The 18078-nt window shown below is 36.7% G+C and overlaps 2 protein-coding genes across 11 annotated transcripts in view; both read left to right on the top strand.

Annotated features, from left to right (window-relative positions):
- The window catches only part of IPO11 (importin 11), a 104094-nt gene that overhangs the window by 70550 nt on the left and 15466 nt on the right, over nt 1-18078 (top strand). The window lies entirely within an intron of this gene.
- Nucleotides 5576-16701, top strand: LRRC70 (leucine rich repeat containing 70). The gene is made up of 2 exons (XM_040542336.1): nt 5576-11056; nt 11526-16701. Exon 2 carries the CDS (start codon nt 11537-11539, stop codon nt 13457-13459), a length of 1923 nt encoding a protein of 640 aa, XP_040398270.1. The 5' UTR covers nt 5576-11056; nt 11526-11536; the 3' UTR covers nt 13460-16701.

Raw genomic sequence — 18078 nt, forward strand, 5'->3', positions numbered from 1 at the left:
ATAACCTTGTTATTTTTGAACTACCTTCAGCTGTTCCAAATTTCCTGCTGCAAGAGCAAATTATTTTTGGCAGTTCTCAATGCAATAAAACTTCTGCTAATGACAGCTTTAGTTTTCAGATATTCAGATTACTTAAGAATGCCTCTTCTCAAAAAAAAAAAAGCTTCTCTTCAGTGGGCATATCTTTATAAAGGCTACAAAAATTTTACTGTACAACTAATAGACTGCCAGAGCCAAACATACCTTCAGACTGAATATGTGAAATTGATTCTGTCAAGCACTTGTTCCTTCTACCTAACAACGTGAGTCACTGTTTTTGGCATTTCGTAGAAATTATATTACATATGGTTGCTGTATCTCACATCTGAAACTCATGTTAAAAAATATGTTCTTTTGCAAGTCAATTTGCAGAGTTCGGCAAAAATATATTAAACTACTGTATTTAAACAGGATACTTAAATTCTTACAAACAACCTTCTCAAGAAAAGCTATGTAATTTTGCCTTTTGAATTACCTCTCCAAACAGATTGCTGATTAGACATTTCTTTGGATTTCCTAAGCCAGTTCAAGATTTCTCAGCTGCTGAGGCTGAACAGGATTTTGTCTCCTGAGGACGGCAGTGAGGCAGACTTGCTCAGGAAAGCCATGTATACATTTCTGCTTGTTGCAGAGCAGGTTTGCACCCTCAGCTCACTCCCATAGCGGGTACTGCTAGCAGGTTTCAGGATTTCACTATAGAGAAAATAGGTATCTGTACTGCACCTAGCATTAGTAAAGGATTTTAGAGTGGATATGATGGAAATCGCTACATTGCACTTGTAGGTCACAGTGGTTCTCAGGCCAAATCGTTGGCCTAAGCAGGTTATAAAGTAACAGTTTATTAGCCCAACTATAGCTGTCTTGTAAGCAATATCATCATATGGAATGACAGATCTTTAGTAGCAACAGTACCACTGCATTTTATCATGTATGCTTATAGTCCTTCAATCCAGCATCCTGTTTATCTTCCTACTTGCAGCTGCACATTGTGTTAGTCTTTAGAAGTTCATATTCAAAAAAAAAAATATATTAAAAAGAACAATAACCGTTTCTTTCCTGAGTAGTGTTGCAGCACCTTTTCACTTTGCAGTAATTTCCTGGTTTTACTCATTTGTTTTTTTTGCATAAACGAAGTGTTACCTAATTATCTTCATTTGCTGTCTTGAATCTGGGCACTCAAATTGTTAGCGTTTTTGGGTGACTGATACATGTATCCCATGGGATTTGCAATAATTCTTTGGCCTGAACTGAGTACTGCTGGATTTTGTATCACATCATTTTGTCTGGGAGCACACTTTGTTTTACACAGGTGTCTATTGACAAGAGATCATTGTAGATTGTGCTGTCCTATGTAATGTTGCTAGCTTAGACTCTATGGCTTGCTTATACTGAGCAGTAGGCTTGGAACATCTGGGATTCATAGTCCAGGTTGGATTTTTAAGAGGTCCCAGATATAATCAGTCTCTGCTTTCACTGAAGGAAAAAAAAAAAGGGCAAAAGAAGCAGCATGCTTTTCTGCTAGTTACCCACTCTCCGTTAGCAGTCTTAGAGAGTATGTGTCAGAGTAAAATGGATTGGATTTGTTCTTGTTTCATGATGCTTCTAAGGCCATGCAGGTTTTTGCTCACTTCTGATACTTGTCCTTTCACTGTTTTCTGTGAAAGTGGTTGTAGTTTTTTTTAGATCTTAAATAAAGGTCAATGTAAGCTTCAATATAGAATTTGCAGTGTGATATCCATGAAGAGTTATTTCTATAAAATAGAACCATGCTGTACATAAATTATCCAAATCTGAATAGAGGGCATCTGTAACCTCTTATTAATATTGATTCCTGATGAGCATTTTCAAGTGGAGAGCAGTTGTGATTACTCCATCAATTTAAACCATAGTAGTCTGGTACTACAGTTGAATTTCTTTTTCAAATTTCTCATGATGCTGTGTAGGGAAAGATGTGTTACTTTCATAAAATACAGTTTGGGGAGGTTAATGAAAAAAAAAGCAACAGAACCAATGGTAGGAAGTTACGTCAAAATATTAAAGACTTAAATAATACTAAGACAATCAATTTAAAGTTAGAATAAGCAGGTAGTAATTTCCTAATGGGCTTCTTTGTTCCACTTCTTACTGTTCCTGAGGGTTCTTTAAGAGCTCACCTGTGAAATGTATTTTGTCTGTTTTTAATTTATTTCTGCTATAAATTCTCAAAGTCAGTGCCTTCCAAAAAAGGTCAACTAATTTTGGTGCTTGAGAGTATGCTCATTCTTGCTAGACATACCAGTGTAGAGTGGTACAGCTCCAAAATAGCGGAGACTTTACTTTGCTAAGTATGAAATACAAAGCATTTGAATCTATCCAGTCTTTTTTCTTTTTAATTTATGGCACTTGAGTAGTATTTCCAGATTCCAGTGTTCACTCTTTCCCTTTGATTCAAATATATTTGACTGGAAAAACTACTGCAAAGAAGAGGCTAAGAGCTGAAGAGGTTCTTCAGGTTGCTCTACTTGTATCTAATCTTCGTGTAAACGAATGTCTGCATTTTTTCATTGTGTATCAAATCTGATATGTCAGCCAATGTGATTTCTGCCAATTATAATTGGCATTCAGCAAGTACAAGCACTTATAGTCTGCAATTATAAATCTTCACTAGGTTATTACAGAAGTTTTTCTTTGTCATTTTTTAAAGTTACTTTGTTAGAAATTTAATTTTCCTCTTAAGGTTATGTCCTAATATTACATATAGCCATCACAGGAAAGTCATATAATAATCATAGAATCATAGAATATCCCGAGTTGGAAGGGGCCCATAAGGATCATCAAGTCCAACTCCTGGCACCGCACAGGTCTGCCCAAAAGTTTAGACCATGTGACTAAGTGCACAGTCCAATCGCTTCTTAAATTCAGACAGGCTTGGTGCAGTGACTACTTCCCTGGGGAGCCTGTTCCAGTGTGCGACCACCCTCTCGGTGAAGAACCTCTTCCTGATGTCCAGCCTAAACTTCCCCTGCCTCAGCTTAACACCGTTCCCGCAGGTCCTGTCACTGGTGATAATGGAGAATAGGTCACCTGCCTCTCCACTCCCCCTCGCGAGGAGTTGTAGACTGCGATGAGGTCCCCCCTCAGCCTCCCCTTCTCCAGGCTGAACAGGCCCAGTGACCTCAGCCGCTCCTCATATGTCTTCCCCTCTAGGCCCTTCACCATCTTCGTTGCCCTCCTCTGGACACTCTCCAACAGTTTAATGTCCTTTTTGTACTGTGGTGCCCAGAACTGCACACAGTACTCGAGGTGAGGCCACACCAGCGCAGAGTAGAGCGGGACAGTCCCTTCCCTCGACCAACCAGTAATGTCGTGCTTGATGCACCCCAGGTTATGGTTGGCCCTCCTGGCTGCCAGGGCACACTGCTGGCTCATATTCAACTTGCTGTCAACCACAACCCCCAGATCCCTCTCTGCAGGGCTGCTCCCCAGCGTCTCGTCGCCCAGTCTATGTATAGCCAGGGTTGCCCCGTCCCAGGTGCAGGACCCGGCACTTGCTTTTGTTAAACTTCTTGCGGTTGGTGATTGCCTAGCTCTCCAATCTGTCCAGATCTCTCTGCAAGGCCTTTCCACCCTCATCCGAGTCCACAACTCCCCCAAGTTTGGTGTCAGCAAATTTGCTCAAAACACCTTCCAGTCCTACATCCGAATCATTTATAAAAACATTGAAGAGGACTGGCCCTAAAATGGAGCCTTGAGGGACCCCACTAGTGACCATCCACCAGCCAGATGTGGCCCCATTTACCACAAGCCTTTGAGCCCTGCCCGTCAGCCAATTGCTCACCCATCGTATGATGTTTTTGTTTAGCTGTATGCTGGACATTTTGTCCAGTAGGATCCTATGGGAAACCATGTCAAAAGCTTTGCTGAAGTCCAAAAAGATGACATCAGCTGGTTTGCCTTGATCGACTAGATGGGTGATCGTATCATAAAAGGAAATCAAATTTGTTAGGCAGGATCTACCCCTCATGAACCCAATAATGTAAGAATAATGTCATATTCTCCTTCAGGGTAGTTATATCCTCATTTATAAAGTCAGAATTTGTTACATAACTAATTTTATCATCTCAATAAAGAAACAAGGATACCCTACTGAAGCCATTGCCCTTTCTTCCCCACTTCTTTTTTTATTTATTTAGTGAAATGTGTGTTCACCTACATAATTAGTATTTGACATCAAAGCATTGATTAGAGGATGCAGATTGGACATACTGTTTAAACTTCCCTTGTTCAAAAACTTCATTAATTTTTCACCACACCTGAGTTTTTATTATGGACTGGTTTTTATTATGGACTGGTCAGGAACATTTCCGGTAAGGCCTATAAGGCTTGCTTGCAAAGTGTACCAAATAATGTGAAGGGATTATGTCACTAAATGCAACTGAGCTACTGAAAAATAAAATAAAGTTAAACTGTAGTCATAAGGGATTGACTGCAGCTAGTATCTTGTTTTTGTTTGACCTATATAAATACAGGATTTCAGGAATCTTTCCTAAAACTCTTATAAATCTATTCCACCCTAAAATAAAACCTTTTAATTATATAAAAGACAGCAAAAGTTGTTAATGGTCTGTGGCAGATGCACTCTATTCCTGCACTTGACATAAGTCTTGCTCAGGCTTCCGAGCCATGGTAGGCCTCGATGTGATCCTTCCTTGCAATTTGGAGTTCCAGAACATGGTAAGGAATCTGAGCTTGACTACGAGTCAGTCGCTTTTTCTTATAAATATATAGCAGCTAGAGAAAAGCCAATCTGAGCTCTCCAGGGATTGTGGCTGGCTTGATCTATGTGGTGAAGTTCAGCTGCAGTTCAGGACTAAGTGATGTTATGTCAGTCCTCCATTGCCAGTGAGCAGCAGGCGTAATGGGTGAGTACAAATAGGCACTCCCTGATCGTGTCTCCAACCCTGCTGCTCAGGCTCTGGGCAGTACCAGAGCCATACATTCTGCAGGGTTGGTGGAAAATACTGAAATTGCCTTATCTGTACCATAGCCAGGATGATAGTACTGTTAGTCAGTCTCACAGTCCTCTAAATAGCAGTCCTGAGTAAGAGCCCCTTTTAGCTCTCTAGGGTCTGCAGGAGGCTGCACCCTTGATCTCCCCCTGAGCTGGGATACCTCTCAGGGTACCCCTGAGAAGCACATCTCGGGGCTGACTCCTTGAGGAACAACCTCGTCTGCAGACAAATGCTGAGAATGAAGCAGGGTGAGTAATTCACCCTAAAAAGGGGATTTTGGAAACACATGACTGGATTTGGAAGGTCTCAGATGAGCCATGCCATTCTTGAACCTTTAACTAAGTTGCTGTGTCTATCATAGCAAATTCTGTTGAAACCATTGTGTTCAATTGGCTGGTGATTAAATGCTGATTAAGTGCTGTTAAAAGTCACACAATGTAACCTTGTTATTTACCATAAAAATATAATATAAATCTTAAATTGCTGCTATGTTAACGTCATATGAAAACACTCTGAGACATGGTCAAAATAGCTTTCTTCAAACTATTTATCCTTTGTAATATGCAGTTTACATGCTTGCAAATACATTTTTGAACAAGCAAAAATGTATTTACCTGGCTAAAGTCAGGTAAGTCAGAAATCACAAGATTGTAATAGGTTTTAAAAAATAGTTAATAGAAACTTGTAGCTAGTTTTCCACCTGTTTGTTTTAATCTGTTTTGGTACATCTGCTCGTCATCTTGCCATATATTCCATGATGTTTGAGATTGCTGGAGAGCAGCTGAGATTTCTGGTGACTTAGCAGCGCAGGACTTTTAAGATTGAATAAGGTGCCATAACTGGTTAACAACACAACCCATGTCACTACAAGTACTTCTGCAAATAAGTAGTGTCCTAAAAATCAATGTTTCTTAATCAAAATGGTGGGGAAGTGACTGTTTGAAATACCAAAACTTGATGTTTTGTGAAGGAATGTCTAGTGTGGGAGCGTAAAGAATATTTGTATTTTTAAAGGAGAAGTAGCGTTTGGTTTTTGTGTACACGTATTCTCTGTAGTAGTTTTCAGGGAAGGTACCAGTCGCTCATGCATTCCTTTTCTAAAATTTTTAGAAGCTGTCAGTTGCTAATGCTAAGTGCATGGCCGTGCTGTATGGTAAGTTAGGCAGCATGCTGCTGAGAGCTGTACAATTGGATTTAGGTTTGAATCAGTTTCCAGAAAGTTAATTAGCTACTCTGGTTGAAATTTGGGAAATTATTTGAATCGAGTTCTTTAAATCTTTGGGTTTTAATTGCAGTCATATTAACTATATCTTGTATTGCTTTTCTAGTTTGATCAGAGTTCACTAATTATTGTAGTGAATAGTTAGAGGCTAAAGCTAAAAATACTTTTTTTTTCAGCATATTACATCTCTGCATTTCATTAATGGCCAGTCTTTGTTATTGTTTTATTCACAAGGTTACTGCTCGCTCTGACTTTATTTTTTTCTTGTTGGTTTGCATAAGAAATGTTTTTTGGTGTAATAATTATTGCTAGGTAAGAGTTTTACTCTTAGCTTTGTACGAGCTTTCTGTCATTTTTTCTAGAGTTTAAAGTGAAGTAAGATTTCTAAAAGGGAGGTGTATGTGTAGTTTCTTATTCTCAATGGGAAAAATAATTTTGTAGTTTTCTTCTTATTGTTTCTCAGGATGTTGCAAAACCTGCTTTTCATAACTTAATAAAAATATGCATATAAATGCCAAGGATAAAAGGGAAAATAAGTTACAAAGATTGAAATGGGTTTTGTGATAAATGTTTACATGTATAAACGTTTAATACTGTGCCTTTATTAAACAGGAATGTTTTTTTCTGGGTTATTAATTTAGTATCACAGCTTCCGTGCCTGTGTCTTCCCTTTATGATAATCACAGTTGCTGTTATATAAGAGTGGAGTAGTGCTCAGTGGAATGGAAAAATTTTCAGTAACTGAAGGAGCAAATCAAGACTTTTTCGAAATGATAATGAGGAAAAAAAGGAGAGTGGGGGTAGGGGGTTGAGGCCTGTTATCTTAACATCAGCAAGATGTCCATAGCAGGTGTCACTGGATCAAAGAAACCAGGTGAAAATGAGATTAAATGTTGATGGCTATTCTACCCAAGCAGTGTGTTTGTAGCTTGTAAATTAACATTTAACATAAGAGAAAGATGTGGGTAGAAAGTGGTAACTATTTGGAAGTAAAACAAGGTGCATCTTAGCCCACCTGTGAAGAAAAAAAGCAGAAGGCCTGTAAGAGGAGGTACTTGCTGAATTATCAGAGTGGTAATAGCAAAGAGAAGATGGAAAATAAGCAGGGTTGGAGGAGCGCAGTTCTTTTGGGGACTGACCATTCCAATAGCAAAGAAATAAAGGGAAATGGTAATGGAGAATAGCTGATCTTGAGATTTTTCTTCTGAATTCTGTGTTGGGATATGAACAGTGCATCACATGCAGGTCGTTTTTAACTTTTGCCCCTGCATAGTTTTACTGTGCTATACAATTTCTTGTGAAATAATGTAGTGGGATGGAAATGGACAGTTTCACTCTTACAAGCTCAAAAGAATAGTTGCAGTCATAAGAATTGGTTTTCCTTCAGTGTGTGAGCTTAACATAACTTTGTAATGATTGAAAATGAAATCCCTTTTCAAAAACTGGCTTTAATACATTTTAAAGGTGGGTAACTTTTGAACTTGCATTTGAACTTGTTGCATTTGTAACTTTTGTACTTGAACTTGTTTTTCTGCTCTTCATAATTTTGAGTTGGATGACTATTTTATTCTTATTAAATTCTTAACCTGAATCATACTTTTATCTAGTATTGGCTAGTGAGAAAATAGAGGTCGCTTGGAAAGGCTGTACTAGGTATAATGCTTGTGTGTTCTTTCAATTGCTTTGACATTTCATTTTATGAAGAATTTGACAAATTACTGTTGCTCAGACTTCATGCTTGTATTGGCAAGGAGTCATTGAACTAGATTTTAATATGCTAAAAGAAACGACACAAGGAGCTTCAATAATGTTAACGTATTAAGATAAAATTCACTTCAGAATTCAAAAATAAATGTATCGCCATGTGAAACTATCTATATTCGTAAATAAACTTGATCTTTCTATCACTGGAAAACAAAATATGTGCATAAAATATGTCACTGTTGGAGGTGCCAAAGCTCTTTTTAATGAACAGTTTGGGGCTTTTCTGCTTAAGTGCTGTCTTAGTAGTTTTAAACTAATGACGGAATTTTCGTTTTTTTTCATGGACTAGCGAGTCTGAGAAATACCTATACCAATTTTTAATGGTTTTCCCCCAAATGATGGTATCAGTTACATAGCATGCTGTTTTTCTTTTTCCATAATAGATACTCCTCTCAAGTATTTTAAGTGTGTACTATTAATGAGATAATACCTAGAAATTACAGTCAGATCAGATCTGCAGGACTTTAGGTGCCATTTCTTACAGAGTACTGGACAAGATTTTCCCCAGAATTACTACTGTGAATTGATCAATGACCTTAACACTTTTCTTCATAATTTTGTATGTGGGACCTGATGATCAAAAAAGTCAGTGATGTACTCAGGACCACTGTGGTACTGAGAGTTTGATCAAAATTTTTTTGGTATCAATAATTCACCTTTAGTACAAGACCACAGATATTCAGCAACTTTCTGGGCACCAACTTTTGTTTATCTGGCCCATACCCTACTGTTTTCTCTAAATTTTCATACTATTTGATGTCCCATGGAATTTCAGTAATTATTTTAGTCTTCCAAATTTTCTGCCCGTTTTGAAAACACAAGATCTATTAGTATTTGTCCTTTAAAACATTTTTAGCTCAGGACTTACTTCTTTCAGTCCTTTGGAGTTCTTTCACACAACACGTAAGAAATAACTTTTAAAATTTCTTTACCCAAGTAAATGTCAGTATAAGTAAGCTGTATGGAGTGTAGGGTAGGTCAGAGTATGAAGTAACTTATCATTCTGGGGCAGTCTTTCTCTGCTTTGTTCCTTCACTTGATTATATCTGATCTGAGTAATCTTTTTCAATTATTCTAACTGATCTCTCCCATATCTGGGATATTTCCTTAATCATCATGGGAACTGTTCAAAACTGTTTCAGTGTTTGCTGCTTTAAAGAAATGAAATGCTATTTTATTTTACTTTCCTTTGCATCCACAATAATGCTAAATATGGTTTAAAAAATCGAATGTAAAATGAATAGTTAATGCTAAAGAACAATTAGTTTTCCTGTTGGTTTAATGGTCTCAGAATAAAGAACCAAATGCAGTTCAAATTCTGGGTTGTAACTGATAATGTCTGTCTAAATTGGCCCATGGACCAATTCTACTGGTTCTGCTGATTTATTAATTTCGTTTAGATATTTTAAGAGAGATTGACAGTGGTAGAATTAAAGATTAAATTTGTCTCTTTTTTAAACACTCCCCTTCCTCCCAACTCAAGGTGCTTTTGAACAGCTTTATCAGTTGACAATGTTTTGTGTTTTATATTTCAAACATAAAAAGCTAGTAAAGCCAGTTGTGTATGGTTAAAACTTTTTTTAAAGCTTTAGAAACTCTCTAGGTAGAATTTGGAGGAAGGACGCTTCAAAAGTGTGTCTTTATCTATTCTGTTCTTTGGCTTATGTGCTTCCTGCATTTCAGTTTGGATTTTTATAGACAAAGATATTTTGGATGACATTTTGCCTCTTAAGTGAACTCATGTTTCCGATGTGAGGTATTTGTGGCTGAAGCTACTTGATTCTCCTGTAATGTCTTATGTTTGTCTCTTGTGTTTGACTTGTGTTTGTCTTGTGTTTGGCCATTGATGGGCTTTGTCATGTTCGTTTTGCTAAGCAAGGTGTCTCATATTAGTATAAACTGTGATTTTATAGTTACTCTATTTTTACATTTAATCTCTAACTTTACATCTCTTTTTATTATTTCATCCTCTCCCCCTTTGAATATGTCACTGGATTTTGCAAGTGTTTAGTCCCTGTGACAGATAAACTGGGGATGTAATGTCCGGTACTTAAGTGAGGGGACTATTTATAGTTCATATTTGCACAAAGTCTTTATTTGCACAAGGGACACTGAAGGAAACTAAAGTCATGTACGTAGGATGTGGCTTTTAGAACATACATAGACCTGTGCAGATAAGTCTGCTTAAAAAAAAGTGTCCTAACATGAAACTTAACTAAGTGCCTGGATCGAGTGTAATCAAGATCAAGAAAATCAAGAAATACAGTGTAATAATATTATTATTGCAAAATACATGAATATGTAAATTATATATGTAATGTAAATGTAATACACAGCTTTTTAGTACTGTGTTGTGAAGTTCTCATCTCCAAGATTTCCTAGGCTTCCCTGGGCTTTCTGGAGGGGTTTGCCTGGCTGGCATGCCCCGGGTACCATGCCAGGGGTTCAGGCCTTGCCTTCCAGACCTTGCTGTTCTATATTTCACAGGACTTTGCTTACGTGAGGAGCGATTTTGCTCGGTAGACAGAGATGGAACAATATAAATGTTGTTTGTTTGTTTAATAGAATGTTTTGTTTTCTGGCTGGGATTTACAGATAAGGCAATAGTAGTTACAAGTAAGTATGCTTTATCGTAATAGCTATAACTAACTATATTCGAAAAAACTCTTTAGAGCTCTGCTACTTAAAATCAGTAGTTTTATAAAAAAAAAAAAATAAGGCAACAGTTACAAACTAGGATAGTTCTTGGTTTTCTAGAAACAAATAGTTGAGATTTCCTTTCCAACAATGCTTCTGAAGCACAGATAAAATGACTTCCTGTCTGACAGTTTCCTGTATCCATGGCAACCTCAATTTAACCACTTCTTTCTTAGTTTCCTGAGTGAGCAGTTACAAATCCAGGGGAAAAACGTGAGAGTTGTAGCACCCGACAATAGTGCTTTTACTAACGTTTCGCAGATAAGTATAGTCAGTCAACTGGTAACAGCCTAACAAACTGCAAAACAAGTAAATAACGGAAATAATGAACTTCAGATTTGGGGTAAGGAATTGTTTTTGCTTATTTTGAATGTAACACAACTTTATAAAAGCAAAATTCAAATTAAAAATGATCCGCAAATGAAAGGAACAGTGTTTTAGTTGGCACTTTTACTTGATGGCTATTGAAAAAGTTCCTGGTCATTTTTAACTGTTAAAAATAAATAATGAGCAGTATCTTGAATCTACTAGAATCCATCATTTTGGCAGCTTTTATGCTGCAACCGGTTACATATTTTCCAGCTATTTTGACAGTATATTTGTTTCACTGTTCATTTACTTTGAAATTTGTTTCCATGTAATTCAAAATCATGATACTTAAAAGTTTTATTTTGAAATTGATTATTTGGCATCACGAGGAGAATATATGAAATAACAATCTTGAAAGTAATGCCTGTATTTTTAAAGAATGTACAAGTAGAATCCATAATTTCAAATGAATAATATTCATAATTTTTTTTTATCTCTACTAGCGAAGTCAGAGATGAGTGAGAAGGACAAAGACAGGGATATGTGTGGACTGCAAAGTTTTCCACCCTGCACAGGAGCATTACCATATCTCCTTAATGGTTTTCTTTTGCTGCTCCTCCAGAAGGAGGTACTTGGCTGTCCAGCTGTTTGCCAGCTCTGCACAGGGAGACAAGTTACCTGTCGTAACTTGGGTCTTTCAAGCATCCCCCGGAACTTCCCCAAAACTGCAATTCTTGTATACCTCAGTGGGAATAATATATCGCATGTCATTCCAAATGAATTAAGAGGTCTTCAGAAGCTTGCTGCACTTTACATGGAAAATTCCAGTATTTCATATGTACATCCAAAAGCTTTTGTGGAACTCCCTAATCTGTGCTACCTGCATCTAGATAACAATAATATTAAACGCCTGGATCCAGGAACCTTTGAAGGTCTTTCCAATCTTCGTTATTTATACCTTCAGAATAATCAAATAGCTTTTGTTTCCAGAGGATTATTTAGTGATCTCCTTTCTGTTAGATATTTAACACTTCAAAGAAACCGCCTCAGTGTCCTTGGAAGTGGAACTTTCTTAGGAATGATAAGTCTTCAAACGCTTAATCTAGCCAATAATAAGATTTCACGGATATCAGATTCAGCATTTTATCATCTTGAAAACCTTGTATATTTGTTCCTTGAAGGTAACAATTTAACACTTGTGCCATCAAATGCCATTGGAAGGCTCAAAAACCTTGAAAGACTTTCTTTGTCTCACAATCCTATTCAGTCAGTGCATCATTTTGCATTTAGAGGACTTAACAAGCTTAAGTATTTGTCTTTAAAAAGTGTAAAGCTAAAAGAGATTTCTGCAAATGGTTTTTTTGGATTAAATAATCTTAGTCAGTTAATCTTAAGTTATAATGATTTAGAAAATATAAATTCCAGTACTTTTACTTTATTGAACAATTTAATGTATCTGCAGTTAGACAGAAATAAAATAACCAGTATTGGTGATGGTACCTTTGAAAAAATGGGACAGTCACTTAAAATACTCAGTTTAGCATTTAATAATATTACAGAGTTGCAACCTGAAGTGCTGAAGCCCCTGGTGTCTTTAACTCATCTACAGGTAAACTACAACCCTTGGAACTGTAGCTGCAAAATGCTTGGGTTGCTGAATTGGCTAGCATCATCTCCTATTTCTGTTAAAATTCACTGTCAAAATCCCCTCAGTATGCGTGGCAGACCTTTGCGTTATATTAGGTGGACTCAGTTTGCAAACTGCAGTAGCCCCACTGCCAGCCCAGAAGCAGCGTGGAATCTAGGATCTACAGAAATCCATCACAGCCCTACCACTTTGCTGATGGCATGGCATAAGGTACACAGGCAGAATACATTGGAACAGTTTGTTAATGTGGATACAAAATACGTTACTTTCTGGGAAGGAACTACAGCTACATCTGCTAACCCTTTGCCGTATGAAGAAAATGCTGCTGAAATTCCATCACAGGCAACTACGTTATCAATATCACCAGTAAAAATACCAGCACGGATTATACCTGTTAACAGAACTGTAGAAGGAAAAGGTTTATTTCCAACAGATGCTGCTCCTGTATCATTAGAAACATCTGTACTTTGTACGCAACAGGTTGAAAAGCTGAGTCAGGCTTTTGACATTTTGCTAGCCTTTTTCATTCTGGCTTGTGCTGTTATCCTGTTCCTAACCTATAAAATTATTTGGTTTAGACAGAAACTAAAGGTGCTGGAAAACTCAGGGGAAAAGAGAATAGAATATTATGGTTTTTATCAGCCTGGCAGATACAACATAACTAATCCAGTGCAGTCTCTAACTGAGAATTCAGTGGGACATCCAGAACTGGACCAAATTAGGTTGCTCAAGCGAACAGCATCAGAAAGTCAGGCACAGGTCATATTGTTTGAACATTCATCATTGTAATTAACCTCATTTGATTTGATTTTTTTTTTGGTGATCTGAAATGCCAAGAAGTCAAGAACTCAATTTTCTAAAAAAAATAAAAAAATAATAATAATCTTTCACTGACGAAAATCAGCTGATTGATAGAATTGTAGCAAATGGTATAATTTGGGTTCTGCATCATCATTTGCTTCCTGAATGTTCTGATTTTTTTTTTATTAGATGTCATTTAAATCTGACCTGGATAGGTATATTATCATCTTTCCTTGTTGTAAGATTATTTCTATGATTCAAATATGTATGCAGTAAAAAGTATGTTGATTTGTTTTGCAGTACTTACTGGTATTAAGTTTCTGTAGAAATTGCATAGCTAACTTAAAGTTAAATGTCAGTTTTTAGCAGGATCGTGGAGGCAAGAAATGTGGGGGAATGGGAAGAGAATAATGCTTACTGTATTTATTCTAAAGCATAATTTCTGTTCTGCCTCCATTAATCATCGCAGAGAAAAATGTGAGCATATTTACAGCTAACATGTTGAAACTCTTAATGAAAACAAATTTAAATGATACAAAATGTGTTCATATCTGACATTTTAACATACAAATATGTATATTCAATCTGTATAATGAATATATTAAAAAGTGATTTTTTGTGTGCATCTGTATCATTTTATGGTCATAGCTAATAGGGAAGCTAAATTTCTAGTGGATTGAAAACTTGAACAAGTTTATAGTGTCTAGGGTAATGGAGTTGATTAATTTTTGTCTATAAAAGATTCTCATCTATATAGTAAAATTTCAGAGAGTCTGGCTCAATGAGGGGTGTAAACAGAAGAAATCTACTATACTTTAAGTACATAACTATAGCTTGATTGCTGAAGATAGTTGTTTTTGTGATGTATATTTAGAAGTGTCAGTTCTTCAAATTATGTTTCTTAGTGACCTTATTTTATGATTATGCTTTAAATGATGGATATTTTTGTTTTGCATGTATTTTAACATTTATTTAGGATATTAATGTTCTCTTTACATTACTGTTAGGTTGCATCTAGTGTTATGTGGGTGTATTTTCAACCTGAATTTGTGATTTTTTTTCTTGTTCCTCCAGTAATTCAAGTTTTATTAAGGAAAAAGTCTTAAAAATAGTTTCAAAATGCTCCAATCCAGTAAAATTTTCAGCTAGCTGAGTGTACCTGTTTTTGCAGATACTGTTTGTCTTCAGGTATGCACCCTAGAGACTTCAGTCACTTGGTTTATCAACAGCACAATTTAAAGGGAGATCATTTTGCACAGTGAAAAATGGAGAGCAATGTTTTGATAGTCAAGATGTTGATTCAACTTCATAGTTGCATAGAAGTATCTTGCTGTTCCAAAGTCCATCCTGGAGACCAGGACTTCTCCAGATGCATAGGACTGCTGCAGGGTTTCTTGGTCCAGCTAGCCTTCCTTCTGCCAGTGTAGCTGATGTGCATGATCATGTTGTTCCACTCCCTGTCATCCTGTTTGTACATCTCCAGTGCATTTCCAGGAATGACAGATACTTTCTGCTGCCAATACAAATATAGACCTTGACTGTACTTGTATGGGTGTGACAGCGGAAGTCTTCACTGTGTGCCTCTATTGTTGTTTGCTACATGTTTTTATTGAATGTAACAAAATCTCAGTTTCATTGAGATTAATTTCTGTTGCATCACAATATTTTATTCTAATCTACTGTGTAACACACGATATACTTTTAGTTTATGGAGCACTTAATTCAGCTACTTGAGCAAAAGCTTAAACTATTTTGGGTTGCATCAGTAGAAAGTACTTTATCTGTACTTTTCTAGTCAGATATTAATTAAATGTAACATGCGAATATCTTCTAAGAAGGGAAAACACTGACAACTCTTAAATTCATGCTTAATTATTTTTGTGGCTAATTAATTTTCCTCTTTAGTACCTTTTTGTTACTTTCTGCCTTCCCTATGTAATTCCCTGTGATAAGTGTTAAATTTGTTGCTTTTTTTGTCACTGTCTGTGATTCCACAGTAGTAGGTTCTGTAGTCTTAAGTTCTGTATTTCTAAATTTTCAATTTTATATGGATGTCTTCAGTAATAATGGGCTTTATTAGCACCCAGGCGATAATTCCAGTCAAAGCTAGTTAACCAGCTTTTCATCAGTAGAAATGTTAATGTGTCCATATAAGAGAGGATTTTTTTTTGAGAGAGAGTGGATGAAGGTGCACAAAACAAGCCCAATCCTCAAATCTGGGAGGGATGGGTCTTCTGTTGTTAGGCTCTGTGTTCCCTGGCTGCTCTCTCCAGAAGACTATGGTTCCACCTGAACGTGTCTCCTTTCCACCTGTAGATGGAAAGCTCCTGTAGGAATTGTTTTTCAGGCATGAGTCTCACAATCTACAGTGGTGGAATGTAAAAGGATATTTTAAGAGTTGTGTCTGGAAGGAGTGTTGGGGCAGTTGACAACATCTTCTGGAGAAGAGTCATCCTCTAATATCTGTCTTGCTAACAATTTTGTGTTTCACTGTAGCAAAGAATTGAGAGGTACATTGTGCATCTGCAGGGAAGTGCCCTTGGCAGTTAGCAGCTTTTAAAGTTAGGTGTTCCTACTAGGCAATAGATGCATCCATGTACACGTGTCATTCGTATGGCCTAACTATTTAAATCATTAGGGAACCCATTTAGAATTCCTTTTAGTGCCTTCCCTCATGACGCAAAATGGTCCATAAGTTTCCACTTAGTAACTTAGTCACAGTCCCTAACTAGGTTCCCATTTGTAAAGTTCATTATCACATTTACGGTCAGCCATAGGATTACCCTGGAAATATCATTTTAGATGTGTCATTACCATTTTAGGAGCTTCATAGCACAGTGCAACTTCTAGGGGAGAAAAAAGAATTCATTTACATTGCTCATAACGTGTCTAATCTCCATTTGTCCCTTTCTACCTCTTCCCCTGGCTAATGAAATAAGAATAAAAAATTAATCTTTCACAAGTGTACACCAGTAAAGGTATGAAATGAAGCTTCTCCCTTTCTTTTTGGTGTTTGCTGCTTCATCCTGGCAAACAGAAAAGCAGAAAAAATTTCCTCCTCTTCCTTTTAATGTCTAGAGGAGAAAGGTGTGTTTTCCAATGAGAATTTTTCCTCCCTGGTAGACTGAGGAAGAATTGTAGCGGACACAAGGACCATTTTATTTACTTATATAACAATTGCACCACTAACAATTTATTATGATGTGTTTTGTTAAGCTGATGGTAAAACTTTTTTTTTACAGTAGCTATGTAAATGAAATTCAAAATTCTGAATGTTTGTATAAAACATTGAGATAATAAAAATACTGAAAAAGTAGCTGAATGAGCTGGAAATGTCAAACAGAATGAGAAAGGTATATTACTACTTAATCACAACATATGTGGTCTGTGTTTTTTCCTTTGCAAAAAGTTCAATATTTTTATCTGACAGAATATGCAAGCTTTGAAATGAAAGATTTGAGATCATTCACATTCAAGCTACCCTAAATGTTTGTGATGTTTTTTCAGTAGAGACAAAGTGATTTTTTTTAGATAGTGTAAGAGATCCTTTTTATAATAATAATAATAACGAATGTGTCAATTGCATCTTTGGAACTGGATCCTAGACTGATTAGCTTCTATGCTGTTGTCAGTTAGAATCTTATAAACCTGGTTCTGGGCCTGTCTCTTGATAATTCTTGCTGCTTACCAAACTAGCTGTTGTTCCCATAATTTAGGAAACCTTAGGGTAATTATAAACCATACTTTTATGCTGTTCTTTGTTCTGCTGCTGACCTGGATTGGATGTAGTTGAAGGGGGTAACTGCTTAAATACTGCCTTCCTTCTGAGCTGAGGTTTTACTATGAGCAGTATCAACAGTTCAGCTTTAATCTAAAATACAGTGTCCCTTTCTTTTCCGAATCCACTCATACAACTTCCCAATGTGTTTCTTGACACAACCTGTAGACTTCTTAAAAGATATTTGATTGGTTTGCAAGGCTATTTCCTCCTCGTCTATGAAAATGAGACCTAGTATCTCATCTGTATTGTCATTGAACTTTAATCCAGGTTTGATTTTTTTTCAAATCACAGTAAACATAGGCCCTTTATTTTTCCCTCATATGTGTTTTACATTATAAAAACAGTATTATTTAATGATTATATACTTGATAAACATTGCAACTACCTGTATCTGGTAGGAAGAAGCTTTGTCCCATTTCAAGGGAAAAAGGAGAAGGGGGGAAAAAGAAGCTGGAAACAGAAGTAACTTGAAAGGGCCTCTCTGTGTGCTTCTCGTATCAATCTGCAAGCTTGTGGGGGGAATAGGGAACAGTTAATGAGTACTATGCTTACAATATGTTTTACATCTTGGTTAATGTAAACCCCCTCCCCACCACCACCCAAGTAGATTGACCATAATTAGCCCTTGCAGCAGATGAAAAGGCTGTGCCTTTGTAGTGTCAAACACCTTTCTCCCTTCCCTCCTCCCCAGTTAAAATTACAAAATTTTTCTGGCAATTAGGGATCCTTCATGAAGCTTGAAAGGAGCAAATATAGCTACTGTGTAGCTGATAGCAACCTGTACTGTTAATTAAAATAGTGCATGCTTACAGAGCATAGCTTGCTC

The sequence above is a fragment of the Cygnus olor genome, chromosome Z (assembly GCF_009769625.2).
Source record: "Cygnus olor isolate bCygOlo1 chromosome Z, bCygOlo1.pri.v2, whole genome shotgun sequence".
NCBI lineage: Eukaryota > Metazoa > Chordata > Aves > Anseriformes > Anatidae > Cygnus > Cygnus olor.

Bases quoted from the DNA above. Each gene is read 5' to 3' on its own strand.
- LRRC70 (XM_040542336.1), top strand. From the start codon at position 11,537: ATGAGTGAGAAGGACAAAGACAGGGATATGTGTGGACTGCAAAGTTTT.